Genomic DNA, 15,820 nt, shown 5'->3' on the forward strand with positions numbered 1-15,820 from the left:
CCTTGAGATGTCATCTTACCTTAGTTAGAATGGCTGTTATCAAAAAGACAGAAAATAACAGATTCTGGGAAGGATACAGAGAAAAGTGAACTCTCATACCCTGTTGGTGGAAATGTAAATTAGTGTAACCATCATGGAAAAACAGTATGGAAATTTATCAAAAAACTAATAATAAAACTGCCATATGATCCAGTAATTCCACTACTGGATACTTGTCAAAGGAAAAGAAATCTATATATCAAAGGGATGCATGTACTCTCATGTTTATTACAGCACTTTTGACGGTAGCAAAGATATGGAATCAACCTAAGTGTTCACCAGTGGATGAATGGATAAAGAAAATATGGTATATTTGCACAGCGAAATACTATTTGGCCACGAAAAAGAATGAAACCAAATTTGCAGCAACATGGATGGAACTGGAGGTCATTAAGTGAAATAAGCCAGCCATGGAAGGATAGCTGTTACATAACTCATGGGAGCAAAAAAAGTTGATTTCACAAAAGGAAATAGTAGATTGATTGTTATAAAAAGCTAGGAAGAATGTCAGTGGGAGGTTGTTTGGGGGAGACAATGAAGGAAGTTCATAATGGGCAAAAATATACAGTTATAATGTAGAGTAGGGTGGCTATACTTAATGTATTGTACGTTTCAAAATCATAGATGTAAGGACTTGAATGTTCTCAGCATCATAGAAATGATAAATGCTTGTGGTGATGGATGTCCTAAATACCGACCTGATATTACATAATCCATGCATGTAAATTATCACATGTTTTCCAAAAATATATACCAGTATGTATCAATAGATTACTCAGCTCTAAAAAATGAGTTTTTTATTATTTGGTATGTAATGGTGGCAAAAGATCAGGTAATATTACTAAACAAAATGAATACTTAGTTGAGACAAGTGTAATAATTTTTACTTAAGTCAGCTGTATGTTTTTGCCCTGATGTGAATTACTCTAAAGTTTCTAATTTATGTAAAATTTTGTTATGTTTTCTTATGAGCAGCAGAATTTGAACACCATGAATTTTCTACACTGATTTAATCGGTCAGGTAAGAGATTTGTCTCCACAAAACATTAAAGATTATGAAGGTATGAAAAACATTTGTTCAACTAAATTAGTAGTTTTCAACTGGGGGTCATTTCACCACTCATGGAACATTTGATAATATATGGAGACATTTTTGATGGTCACTACTGGTATATTGCTGCTGTTGTCTTCATGGATGGAGACCAGGGATGATGCTAAATATCCTGTAGCTCCCCACAGTAAAGAACTATATGGTCCAAAATGTCAAGAGCACGAGGCTGTGAAACACTGCACTAAATTATGTTTTTATAAAGAAGCATTTGTTTCTCTGATGCTACAGATCATATGATGGTGGTGTGTTGATAGTTATTCCATTTATAATGTCTATTTAAAAAAATGTTCGTATTCTTAAAATTTATTGTATATATCAGTGGTTTCTTTTATTGTTAATATTTCATTGTATGGATATGCCACAGTTTTATCTATTCACCGGTTTAAGAACAGTTCGATTCTTTCAAGGTTTGGGTGAGTATTAATAAAGCTGCTATAAACATTGTTGTATAATAACGAATTTGGCCCTTTCCTTGTTTCTTGGGAGTCTATAAATCCTTGGAATTTCCCTAGGTAACAGGAATGTATCTGATTCATGAGCCCTTTGGATTACCCAAGTTTATGCTAACCAGATGAGATGATTTAGGATGGAGGCTGGTTCCCACAAAAATTAACCTGTGAATAGAGTAGTGGGGATTTTGAGCCAGCTGGCCTCTAAGGAGGGGAGGAGTGGAGATTGAGTTCAATCACATGGGTAATCAGTTGTGCCCGTGTAATGAATCCCCAATAAGCACTCTTGACAGCAAAGTTCAGTAGAGTTTCCTGTTTGAAGAACACGTTGGTGTGCCAAAAGGATATCAAAGAAGAATATTTGAAGAGATTTAATTTCAAAGATCTAATTGAATTTTATTAGCAATTCATGAGCCAGGCAGCATCCAGTCTACAAAATAAAAAGGAGCTCCAATTAGCTAGAGAGTAGATGAGTTTTATGGCAGAAAATGGAAGCAAGCAAGAACAGCGAACAAATTAATGGATGGATTATTTTAAGAATACATTCCTTTTAGAGGACTAAACAATCTTGTTGGCCTAATGGAATTTGGCATTATCTCCTGATTTCTCAGAAGGTCAGATATTAGAAGTGAGCAGTTTAGGTTTGGTGACCTGGAAACTTGGCATAGTGACTCCATTTTGGACCTGCTGCCTTTTCTGTAGTAAGAGTGACAGACACCCTAATTCGATGGGAAGAACTCACAGAAGCCCTGTGTTTCAGAACCTCCTAGACTCTACCCTTTGTCTGTTCTGGCTGGTTCTGATTTTTATTTTTAAAATAAAAAGTAATACTGATTCTTTTGATTTTAAAGAATAAAGCTACAATCGTGATTATGGTGGTTTCCTGAGTTACATGAGTCACTCTTATCAAACCTGGGAACATTGTGGAAACCCCAGGATTTGTAGCCAGTTGATCAAAAATACAGGTGACTTGGGCACCCGCAAGTGCATCTGGGCCTCAGAAGTAAGGGAAGTCTTACTGAGGAGCATGTTTTAAACCTGTGACGTGTGATGCTAATTCTGTGGTTAGCATTGGAGTTCTATTACAGTATACCAGGTGTCATCAGAATAAACATTCATGTACCAGTCTGTGGACATATGTTTTAATTCTCTTGGATACATTCCCAGGAGTAGGATTGCCAAGTTATATGATAAATATATATTTAACTTTATGAAAAACTGCCAAATTATTTTCCAAAGTAATTATAGCATTTTGTATTTCCACCAACAGTATGTGTTTCCATTGCTCTGCATCCTTGCTAGCACTTGCATTATAAGGCTTTTTTTTTTTTTGGTCTTTAAGATTAGCTATCCTAATGTATGGGCAGCTGTCTCTGATTGTGGCTTTAGTTTGGGTTTTCCTAATGTTTTACATATCTTTTCATTTGCTTACTTGCCATTCTGTCTCTGTTAAAGTGGGTTCTCAAATCTTTTGCTCATTTCTTTTTATTTAGGTTTTTTATTAATGAGTTCTAGGAATTATGTGTACATTATGGAAACAGGTTCTTTATGCATGCTTTGCAAAAGTTTTCTCTGTATCTTTTAATTTTCTTAACAATATTTTTCAAAGAGCAGGAGTTTTTAATTTTGGTGAAGTGCAGTTTATCAATTTTTCCCTTTCATTCTTAGAAAACTTTGCTAAACTCAGTATCACAAAGACGTTCTCTTACATTTTCTTTCAGAAGTTTTATATTTTTAGATTTTACATTTAGGTCTATAATCCCTCTCTCAAATTTGTTTTTATGTATGTTGTGAGGTATAAATTGAGTTTTTTAAAAAATTAATGCCCAGTCATTCCAGCACAATTATTGAAAAGATCATTCTGTCCCCCATTAAATTACCTTGACACCTTTGTTGAGTCAATTGTTGACCATACATGTGTGGTTATATTTCTGGATTTTTGTTCCATGGATCTTTGTATATCTATTCTTTTGCTAATACTATAAAGTTATAATAAATCATAAAATTAGGTAGTTTGAGTCCTCCAACTTGACTTTGGTTTTTCAAAACAGTTTTAGCTATTTGGGCACCTTTGCTTCTCCATACGAATTTTAGAATCAGCTTGTCTGCCAGGCAAAACAAAAATGAAAACAAAAAAAAATTCTACTAAGGTTCGCATGTATTCTATAGCTCAGCTTGGTGAGAATTGGCATCTGAATACAATTTCTCATCAGTGTTATAGTTTCATTGAATAAACCATTTACATATTTTGCTAGATTTATTCAGTGTTTCATGTTTTTTGATGTTATTATAAATGGTTATATATTTTAATTTTAATTGTTAATTGTTAATTGCTAGCATGTAGATATACAGTGTTTTATATTCATCTTATATTCAGTTACCTTGCTAAACTCACCTGGAGATTCTATGGGATTTTCTGCTTAGACAGTCATAACATATGTTAATAAAGGCAGTTTAAAAATCTTCATTTATAATTTTTTTATTTAAAAAAAATTTATTATATAGAGTTGGGGTTTTGCCCTGTTGCCCAGACTGGTCTCAAACTCCTGGGTTTAAGTGATCTACCTGCCTTGGCTTCCCAAAGTGCTGGGATTACAGGCATGCACCACTGCGCCTGGCCTAAAATCTTCATTTTCATTCCCTTAGCCTTTTCTCTCTTGTTTTATTTTACTTTCTAGGAACTCCAGCATATTGCTGAACAGGAATGATGAGAGAGGACATCTTTGCCTTGTTCTTAAAATTAAGGGAGAGGTAGTTTTTTGCCATTCAGTTTGAAAGTTAGTTGTTGGCTTTTTGTACATGCCATTTATTTATTGAACTGAAGGAGTTCTCCTTTATTCCTATTTGCTGGCAGCTTTTATCACAAATAAATGTTGAAGATTTCAAATGCTTTGTATCGTTTTCAGTGATCATATAGTACTGTTTTTTAGTCTGTTGATATGGGGAATTACATGATTTTTTCAATGCTGAATAAACCTTGCATTCCTGAGATTAATCCCAATTGGTCATGACATAAAATCCTTTTTATACACTGTTAGATTTGAATCTCTATTATTAAGGATTTTTGCCTGTATAATCATGAGGAATATTAGTCACTGGTTTTCTTTTAATGTTTGGTTTGTGTAGCAAAGCAACAACATCATAAAATGAGTTGGGATGTATTCCCTTTTTTTTTTTTAATATTCTAGAAGAATATGTTGTTTCTTCCTAATTGTTAGAATTTGCCTGTTAGGCTATGGTTTTCTTTCTTGGAAAGTCTTGAACTACAAATTCAGTGTCTTTCATAGATAAAGGACTGTTTGAGTTATTTATTTCTTCTTGAGAAAGCTTTGGTAGTTGGAGTCTTTGAAGGAATTTTATCTAAACTGTTCATTTCATGTAAGTAAGGATTTCTCAACCAAGATGACATTTGGGCAAGATAATTCTTTGTTGTGGGAGGATGTCTTCTGCAGTATGGGATGTTTAACAACATCTCAGGCCTCTACCTACTAGATGCCAGGAGCAAACCCCCAAGTTGTGACAATTAAAAATGTCTCCAGACATTTTGCCAGATGTCCCCTGTTGGTTGTGAACCACTGATTTAAGTGATCCAATTCATTGGCATAAAGTTGCGTATATATGTTATTCCCCTCCTATTCTTTAATATATATGAGAACTATGAGGATATTCTTTCTTTTACTCCTGATACTGGTAATTTGTGTTTCTTCTTTACCCTTCCACCCCCTTTCTTTCTACGCTGCCTCCTGTCTCTTTCACTTATCAGACTGGCTAAAGTTTAATTAATTTTATTGATCTTTGTAAATTGGCTGATTTTGGTTTCATTGATTTTTCTCTTGTTTTTCTGTTTTCTGTTTTATTTAAGTCTGCTCTTTATTGTTTATTTCCTTTTGCTTGATACAGGTTTAATTTACTCTTTTTTTAATTCTTAAGGTGAAAGCTTAGATGATTGACTTCAAACTTTGTTTTTTTTTAAATATAATCATTTAATACTATAAATTTCCCTTTAAGTATGCTTAGGACAAATTAGGAGTTTTTTTAAAATTCATTTTGATTTACCTCGGAAGATATTCTTTTTCTATCTGATTTCTTCTTTGACCTATGGATTATTCAGAGATGTGTTAATTTCTAAATATTTTTGTTTTTTCATATTTTTATATTGATTTCAAGTTTAATTCCCTTTTAGTTGTAGAAAACACTTAATATGATTTCAGTTCTTTTAAATGTGTTAAGTTTTGTTTTGTAGTCTAGAATATGATCTGTCTTGTCAAAAAGAATGTATATTCTGCCTGTTACTGGGTGGAGTGTTCAGTGATTGTTGGTTAGATCAACTTGGTTGATTGTGGTATTCAAGACTGTAATATCCTTACCAATGTTTTTTTTTTAATTTGGTCTATCAGTTACTGAAAGAATAATGCTGAAGTATCCCAGTAAAATTATTATCTATGTTTCCCTTTTATTTCTGTCAGATTTTGCATCATGTTTTTGAAGCTTTGTTCCTAGGTGCATATATATATATATATATATATATATATGAAACAAATATCATATATATATATGATATTTGTTTCTGTGTGATGAATTGATTATTTTATCATTGTCTAATGTTCTTTATCCCTGGTAATATTATTTGTTTCCAAGTCTACTTCATCTGATATTTATAAAGCCACTCCAGCTGTCTTTAGATTAGTGTTTGAAAAGGGTAAGTTTTTCATTCTTTTACTTTTAAGCTATTTGCGTCTTTATTATTTAGAGACAGGGTTGGCAATTTTTTTCCATAGCTGGCTAGATAGCTAACATTTTAGACATTATAGGTTACATATGTAAAAACCATTCTTTGCTTTCAGACCTTAAAAATATATGTGCAGCTAGAGTTATCCAGTGGGTTGTAGCATGTTGACCCTTGTTTTAACAGGTTTTTTTTTGTAGACAAAATAGAGTTGACTGTTTTTTTTGTTTAAAAGAAATCTCTGCCTTTTATTTTGTATTAATGTAATGTATTAAATGTAGTTGTTTTAATTTGTTAAATATAGTTAAACCATTTGTTTTTAATTATTAATATGGTTGAATTTAAATTTGTCTTGCTGTTGCTGCTTTATTTTTGTCCTAATCTTTATTCCCCTTTTACCTTTTTTGTCAGAGTATTTTTTATGATTCCATTTTATCTTCTCTGGTGGCTTATTGTTAGTTTTACATTCTTTTTAAAACATGAGTAGTTTCTCTGAGGTCTGAAATATACAACTTTAACTTACCACAGCTGCCTTAAAATAATATTATACAGCTTTATTTATAGTTAAAGAGTCTTATAACAGTATATTTCTATAAACCCTATAATAAACTTATTTATTTTATGTTAGTCAAATATCTCTTAAAGTGATTAAAAACAACAAAAGTGCTATTTATATTTACATTTATTTTTACCATTTCCAGTGCTTACTCTTTCTTTGTGCAGATCCAAGTTTCTGTCTGGTAATACACTCCTGCCAGGAAATTTTTAATTTAACATTCCTTGTGGCACATGTCTGCGGCCTTTTACTTATCTCAGTTTTTGTTGCCTGTAAGTTTTTATTTCACCTTCATTTTTGAACAATATTTTCACTGTGCATAGAATTCTGTGTTGACTATACTTCTTTTCAGTACTTTCTATATGCCACTCCATAACTATAAAAAAGTCAGTGGTTTCAGGGACTTGGGAAGAGGGAAGGGAGGGATGAATAGGTGACAGGTGATTTTTAAAGTGATAAAACTATTCTGAATGAAATCAAAATGGTGGATACATGTCATAGGGCTTGTGTCAAAACCCATAGAACTGTACAATACAAAGAGTAAACCTTAGTGTAGATGATGAACTATAGTTACTAATAAGGCAATCATTACATTATATAATTATTATAATTGCATTAATTACTTTATATTATAATAAGCAGTTATAACAAATAGACCACATTGATGTAAGATTTTAATTATAGGAAAAACTGGGGATGGGAAACAAGGAGCTAGATGGTTTAAATATGTAGAACTCTGTACTGTCTCTCAATTACTCCATAAATCTGAAACTGTACTTAAAAATAGTCTTAATGATTTTCTAAAATGTCACTTTATTGCTTACCTTGCTTGATTTTGTTACAGAAGTCTGCTGTAATTCTTTTCTCTCTCTTTTTTTTTTTTTAGTATGTATGGCATCTTTTTTTCTATTCTAACGTTTTAGGTACCTTCAGTAATCCTTGTTTTACTGTAGTTTGAGTATGATGTGTCTAGGGGAGTGTGTGTGTGTGTGTGTGTATAAGCACATGCTCCTCTGCACATGTGTATTTTCATCTTGCTCATGCTTGTGTTTCTTGGGTCTATAGTATTATGTCTTTTATTATTTTTGGAAAATTATCTTTACATATTTCTTGTTTTTTGTTCCTTTACTTTTTCTGGGACTCCATTAGCCATATGTTCTCTCAGTGGAATCCTAAATTTCTGGAATTTTTTTCATTGCATTTTCTTTTGTGTTCAATCTAGAGAGAGGATTTGATTGATTAACCCAGTCAACATCCAGTTAAAGGCATTTCTGTGGGGTGGAGATTTTGGAATGAAGCACCTGAGAAGTCACCTTTTGATCAGGAGCCATTCTTCGTCCCATCAGCCTGCCACTGATTCTCTGCTAGAACATCACAAGCAAGGAGATTTCTAATGGAGAGATATCATAGTCATGGTTAGCAGCCCAAGTATGTCAGACTCCTATCTAATTGACGTTACAAGGACAACAGGAAAAGCAAAATCATTCTTTAGGAGAAGGAAATTAAGATAATTTTCAAACATGTCTTAAAACCCAGAAATACAGTTCAGAAGTTCTGAGTATACATATGTGACTTTGTAACAAATAGTTACTTCCATTTTACATAGGACATGTTTGAAATAGAATTAGGAGTTCCCTCTGAGGAGTTAGTTTAAGTGATAGTTACAATCATGCAGTTAATAATTTCCTGATGATCAGACACCAGGTCCGGCTTCCTATTACAACAGAAGTACATCCCACCCAAACAGCACTTGTCTGAAGCTGGTGCATAAAAACAGCTTTTAAGGAATTTACTAATTAATCCCCTCTGCCAAAGGCTAATTGTTGGAAAGATACTCCTTTATTAATTGTGATGAGACCCTGTCCCTTCCTGGCTACTACTTTTACTTGTAACTGACCTGAGCTGTTTCACAAAGTAAGTCAACATGAAGTGAGGGAAACAGAAAGAAAAGGTGCATTGGAATAAGAGTCTCCTGGCTAAAATACTATTTCTGTAACCCACTGGCTAAGTGACCCTATTCACTGACAAAATCAGTCTGGGGCAGGGGCTAGCTTGAGCCTCAGCTGTGCTCATTCTAGGATTCAGATGCTTTTGGGCACATACAGTTGACTTGCAGAGAGGGCCTATGAACCCTCTGGAAGAGAATGTGTCCTAAGGGAAGTGAGAAGGAGTCTGGAATAAAATCTTGGTCAAATAACCTTGCTCCGGTGATGAGTAAGGACTAATAATACAGAGGGCAGTGTCTCAAAGAGAGGCTTTAGGCTTTCCCAAAATCTCTGCCAAACCTTTGAGTTACAGGGCAGTGACTCCATATAGCTAAAACCCATGGCTTGAGACCCATGTAGCCAAGATTGTAGTCCAGAGATGAAATCATAATGAATTCTCATTCAGCAGAACAGCTTTGGTACACCAGGTGTCTGGAGAGCAGAACACATCTTAGGCACCTGTGAACCATTGACAAGCACAGCTCTGGTGAATGTGAGACCCAGCAAGGTTCTGGTTCCTGGCTCTTCTCCTTGAATGTGTTGCCTTAGGGGTTCTTTTCCTGTTAGCCTAAGTCATTTGTTTTTCTTAGGAAACTTTTCACTTATTAGAAGTTAAGCTTTCTAAATTATGTCCACGCATTCTTTTGCAGAGCCATTTGTATTTCTTGAATTATTGCTGAGCTTGCAAATTACATTGAGGAGTCTCTTACATAAATAAAACAGCATCAAATTAGTAAGCATTAAAAAAAAATTAGTGTCTGTTTCTTGCGTCCATCTGCCAGCTGGTACTTAGAGCCCATCCTTTGGTCTTGGTGCTGCGGAGTACAATGTTACAGCCTTGCATTTATGGAGTTACTTAATTTATTTCTGTTGGGCTGCAGTCATGGAGATAAGCTTACCATGAGGCAGCTTCTAACTTAAAAAAAATAATTAGGTACTTTTACATTCTGTCTTCTAATTCTCCACTTCAGAGTGGCCCTTCAGAGGTTGATTCACACGGCTATTCTTTATTGATGGCTAACATGCCTTTCCCTGAATAATAGCAATCCTAGCTAACAATTAATGAATGCTTGACATTTGAAGTGCTTTAAATCCTTTAAAAATCCCCAAAGATTTAAATATTAGTATTATTATCTCCATTCTATAGCTGGAGAGACTCAGTTGCAGGGGCAGGCTACATCATCTGTGCACAGTCACGCAGTTGAGACTTAGAGCCAGAATTACAAGTTGCTGTTAATCACTCTGTAATCCTGCCTCCAAATAGTGAAGAGAGCCACTGGGTGGAAAGTCAAGTTTGCAGGCAAAAAGAGTAGACTGTGAATCACATGGGAGCAAATGTCCAGGACAGTAAAACCATTGGCTCATGAGATATGAGCATAAGTGGTCGACAGATTCATGAACATGGGAGCTCTGAGTACGTAACATTGTTAAGGGATGACTCCTTGGAAACTGGACATAGGACATGCAAGGCATTCTTAGTGCTTCGTATCAGTTAGGGTGTCTGTTTCTATAAAGTGACAAGCATGAATTCATTTTCTTGGTCTTTTCAATTCTTGCTCCCCTCCAATGATTTGGAAAGAAATTCATATGACTTCTAATAGTTATCAGAGATTAAACTATTGATTCATACCTTTAAGGATTATACATTCAGAATGCTAATTTCAAGAAGAAATAACAGTTTCAGAGTTGTTTTATCTCAATGTTTGTAAGCTAGAAGGAAGGCCTACATAAGTTTGTCCCAAGACTAAGACAAGTCTAGAGGACTTGATGCAGCAGGCTGGCCTGGCACCATTGGCATAAGGGACTGAGAAACTACAGATGGAATGCACTGTATTAGAAGAGGGTTCAAGAATGGTAGGTCAGGAAGGAAGGGATGGGAAGTCTATCACTTACTTAGATGGCTCTCAAGTCCTGTTTTTGCTGTTAGTCTGAAGGTAAAGGATATAATGAAAGAAAAGGTTGAAAATGAGTAAATCTAGGACATTGAGAGCACAAGTTATCAGGAACTTGGCATGGAACTTAGAACTCTACAATCTGGGCACAGAAATGTGCCAGTGAGTTTAACAGCCATAGTGGTACCTTTACAGGCATTGTGGAGCACAAAACTGAGAAGATGAGATTTTTTTAAAAAGCTGAAACCTAAAGGGTAGTCAAGAAGACCAGGCTAAGGAATACATGAGAAGTCGTCTTCTAGAACAATTTAGGGAGAATTTAAGGCACCTGTAGGTCTCCCAGGATGGGTGAACAAGGGAGGGAACCAGTCTTTAGTGGCTATATTGCAACCCATTCAAACCAGTGTTTATCTATAGGCTGTGCTAACAAAGCTTATTGTTCAATGGGTTCTGTGGCTGTTCTCTTTAGAACTGCTGCCCCTTTGGTATCATTTAGAATTGAGGAATCTTCAGGTATGTGAGAGATACTTTGGACTATGACAAACGGATCACTGCTCTTGTGATCAAAGTTCAGCTTCCCCAAATCTTTCTAATAAGCTAAGGCTCATTAACAGATAATCCTCTGACAATAAATGGGAAAACAGCAATAAAGGGACATTTGTTTTATATTGTTAAGCTAGTTCTTGAAGAGTTTGGTTTCTTAAAGACGTAGTCTTAAATCTCTCCACAGAGTAGGATAGTAAAGCTTTTGAGATTGTTGGCAAACAGATCCTGCAATTCTCTTGGAATAGCTTTCATCAGCAGGTGCTATTCTTTTTCTTTTCAAGACATTAAAAGATCAAAGAAGTATGAAATGTGCCCTAATGCAGCCAAACTGCTAATCATACATAAAGTAATGAAACAGTGATGGGATTGTGAACAAATGCCTTTTGGCACCTGTTTTTGTCATCTTGGTTTGTTTTTCTTCCCACAGCATTTTACACCACCTAATTTGTGTGTGGAGGAAGGATAGGGGGCCCCTCTTCCAGCTGTTCAGACGTAGAGGGCACAAACACACATTCCAGCTGTGGTTATTGCAGCTTAACATGGAGCATGGATTGAGCCAAGAGCACTGGCCAAATCATATTTAGGCCTTGAGGCCTAGCACTCATACCGCCTTATCTACTATGAGCTGGTAACTTGAGAATGTGAGTCTGATAGGGAGTCTGCAAAGTTGAAACACTGTCAGGAAGTTTATCCTATTCGAACAGTGCTTTCAGGGGGACTTATAGGGACATTGGCTCAGAGTTGCCCATATAGGAGCTTTGCAACATAGAAAGCAATTTTGTTGGAGTAACTCCTGTGATGTTCTTGTCATACTCAATTGAATTTGTGTTGGTCCACCTCTCCGGTCTAAAGAGAGTCAAGCTGCCATTTTGATTCGCTCTGGGAAATATAGGTGGATCCTGGACACCAGCAGCAGACACACATACCAAGCTCAGAATATGGAAAAGGGTAAAGTTTGCTTTTGGTTCTGCACTTTAACATAATGCCAATAATATGAACAGACAGTGGTAGTATGCTTTCTCTGTGGACCACAGGTAATGAGAATTTTATCTTAATCCTCATTTCTGCTACTTTCCAAAGGAAGATGAAAGGTACTTGCAGAGTTGAGCAGCCAAAATGATATGAATTTGAAAATGTCAGCAGGTGAGGGGCACAAACTATTCTTAGAGATAGTGCTCCTGTAGATCTGTTTTCTGCTGAAGCCATCACTATATCACTACTGTTCATTATTTCTGTAACTTCCCCAGGATGATAAGGGATGTCAGCAATAACGTGGTACATTAAACAGGCCATAAATTTATTGCCAGGACTAAAGTAATACTTGAGTGCAAAAATAAATGCATCTGGCTGCCTCATAAATTAAAAATGTAGTCCACAAAGGTATAACATAAGCCCAGAAATAATCCAAAATATGTTAGAAAATTCCTGATTAAAAAGGACATCTGAAATCAGTGGGGCAAAGAGGGCAATTTAATAATGAGTGTTGTGACAAATAATGCGCTTGTTCATACCTTACCTGTATATTACAGTAAACTTAAAATACGCTAAAGATCAACGTTTAAAAAGAAATCCTGAAAGCACAAGGAGAAAATATTAGGAGAATTCTTTTGTATCCTTGAAGTGGAGAAGATCTTTCTGATGATTCAAAATCCAAAACAAATGATCAACGAAAGTACATAAAATTAAAAACTTTTGCATAGCAAATTATGCCTAAGTACATAAAAAGTTAAATGACAAATTGGGAAAATTTTCTGACTCAAAAAACAAAGACTAAACTCCTAAGACATACAGACCTCCCAAAATTCAATTTGAAAAAATACTTATTTTAAACATAAAGTGAAGTCTGTACCTTGCCTTTCAGTTCAGTGAAAGCTTCTTACTTTGATGAATATATGAGTTTGTTTTTTTCAAATTTTTTGCCATTAAATCATTTTTCAAAAAGAAGAATGTAATGTTCAAAAGCTTAGACTCTGAAATCGGGTTGCCTGTGGATTTTAGCTTTGGCTCTATCAATTTCAAGCTACTTGACCTTGGGCAAGTTACTTACCCTGTCAGTTTCCTCATTTGTGTGACAGATTTGAAGTTAATAGATTCAACAACAGGAGACAGTTGTGAGGATTCAGTATGCTAATACGTAGGTAAAGGACTTAGACTATTATCTGGTGCGCAGTAAGTCCTCTGAAATTGTTAGCTGTCATTATCACTATGTGCCAAACAATAGAAATTTGACTAACTTTATAAACTTCTGCTTTTATAATGTGTAGGACGCAGAGTAAGAGAGTTAGAACTTCAAGGGGAGATGCTGTTTCGTAATGGCAAAAAGTCAGGTCCAGTGGTGAGGCACTGTTTCTTGCTGTTTAATGAACAGCTGCTTAAAAATGCAGCATGCCAGTCACCAGTAGACATCAGTAAATGAAAGGAGTGGCTTTGAAATATGCATTTTAATAAGCCAGCAGGGGATTCTGCTGCAGATAGACTCTGACAACATTTTGAGAAAATAATACTAGCCCCTGGGTGAATGATACTCAAATTGTAACTATAGTGCCTTAGAGAAATTGGTCAGGTTCAAGCTTCGTAAAAGTAAGCCATCATTTAGATATTAAAAACATCATAAACCAGCTCAGAGGAGAAAATTTCAATAAAGTATCAGAATGCACGATATTAACTTTATCAAGGCGTTATTACTTCATAACTACCTTCTGGGTATGTTGCTTGTTTGTCTTTTGCATTCTGATTCATATTGCAGGTCCTGAGGTCTGGGAGCTTGATTTGTAGTTTGTCCTCTAAGACCAGGACATATTCTCTTAACATTTTGTTAAACACATTTTAATGCTCTGTAAACACATTTTAACGTTATTTAGAGCAACTAAAGATAGAGGGAAGTTCTAATGCTTGCTTCAGGGTTTTTTTGTAGTCCTGTAAGATCGAGATTAGTGGTATAAAAGAAATAATACCAGCTTTATAGCAAGTCAAATTTCAGCTCATCAATTACTGAACTGGGAAATGTCAGGAAAGTTAATAAACTTAGAAAATCAGTTTCCTCTTTTTTATCATGGTGGTAATACTGTACTCAATGTCCACAGTTATTCCAGTGAATGGAGATAATGCCCATAAAGAGGAAGCCACGTGGCAGGTTTACAATGAATGGCAGATACTAGTTGATTAAAGCTGACTTTTCTAGGGGCTTCTCTTCTTGTTGTCTGATGCCCCCTCCTGGACAGTCCGGAACCTGGGCTAGGCAACTGTCAGCATCTCTTGCTTGAAGCAGAAGGTCACACAGTATCCAGAAGCAGTGTTTTACGAAGAGTCTGAAATGAAAGCCAGAGCCAGTCCAACCAACAGGCAAATCTAGAGTGTGGTAGAGGTAGAAACCAGAGAAATTAGATGGAGTGTGGAAGACAGAGCCTGGAGGAATTGTCTAAATGACAATATCAGATATTACTTCCCACTGATAGTTACATGTCCAGAATTTATATACGTTATCCCAGTTAATCTTCACCAAAATTCCATAAGGCAGTGATCCCAAACCTTTTTGGCACCAGTGACTGGTTATATGGAAGACAGCTTTTCCACAAATGGCCGTGAGGGGGATAGTTTTGGGATGAAACTGTTCCACCTCCGATCACTGGGAATTAGTCAGATTCTCATAAGGAGCACAACTTAGATCCCTCGCATGCAGTTCACAACAGGGTTCGCACTCCTATGAGAATCTAATGCTACTGCTAATCTGACAGAAAGTGAGGCCAGGAGCAGTGGCTCATGCCTGTAATCCCAGCACTTTGGGAGGCTGAGGTGGTAGGATCACCTGAGGCCAGGAGTTTGAGACAGCCTGGCCAACTTGGCAAACCCCTGTCTCTACTAAAAATATGAAAATTAGCTGGGTGTGTTGGTACATGCCTGTAATTCCAGATACTTGGGAGGCTGAGGCATGAGAATCGCTTGGACCTGGGAGGTGGAAGTTGCAGGAACCCAGATTACACTCCAGCCTGGGCGACGTGGTGAGACTCTGTCTCAAAAACAGGACAAACAGAAAGTAGAGCTCAGGTGGTAATGCTTTCTCACCCACCACTCATCTCCTGCTCTACAGCCCAGTTCCTAACAGGCCACAGACTAGTACCAGTTGATGGTCCAGGGGTTGGAGACCCCTGCAATAAGACATAGGAGAAAATCTTCATAAACTTTGATTAGGCAACAGTTTCTTAATATGTGACACCAAAAACACAACCAAAGAAAAAAATACATACATTAGACTTTATCAAAATTTAAAATTTTGTTTTTCAAAGAGCACTGTCAAGAACATGAAAACAAAACTATTTTCACAGGGAGAAAATACTTGTAGATTATACATCTGATAAGAGACTTGTAGCCAGAAAATATAAAGAACTCTTACAACCCAATAATAAAAAGACAAACTACTTAACTAAAAGATGGGCAAAGGATCTGAAAAGACATTCCTCAAAATAAGATTTAGAAATAGTAGCACGTGAAAATAGGCTCAACATCATTAGTCATCAGG

At 35.8% G+C, this 15,820-nt stretch overlaps 1 protein-coding gene across 11 annotated transcripts in view; it reads left to right on the top strand.

Annotated features, from left to right (window-relative positions):
• The window catches only part of SNX13 (sorting nexin 13), a 199,788-nt gene that overhangs the window by 150,291 nt on the left and 33,677 nt on the right, over nucleotides 1-15,820 (top strand). Inside the window, exon 27 of one of the 11 annotated variants that reach the window (XM_078342618.1) lies at nucleotides 1,015-1,172. The exons of the other annotated variants lie outside the window; for them this stretch is intronic. Coding sequence (XP_078198744.1) covers nucleotides 1,015-1,052 — 38 coding nt within the window. The 3' untranslated portion in view covers nucleotides 1,053-1,172. Of the gene's footprint in view, nucleotides 1-1,014; nucleotides 1,173-15,820 lie in introns of those variants that run through there. 11 annotated transcript variants of the gene reach the window in all.

The sequence above is a fragment of the Callithrix jacchus genome, chromosome 11, assembly GCF_049354715.1.
Source record: "Callithrix jacchus isolate 240 chromosome 11, calJac240_pri, whole genome shotgun sequence".
NCBI classification, from domain to species: domain Eukaryota; kingdom Metazoa; phylum Chordata; class Mammalia; order Primates; family Cebidae; genus Callithrix; species Callithrix jacchus.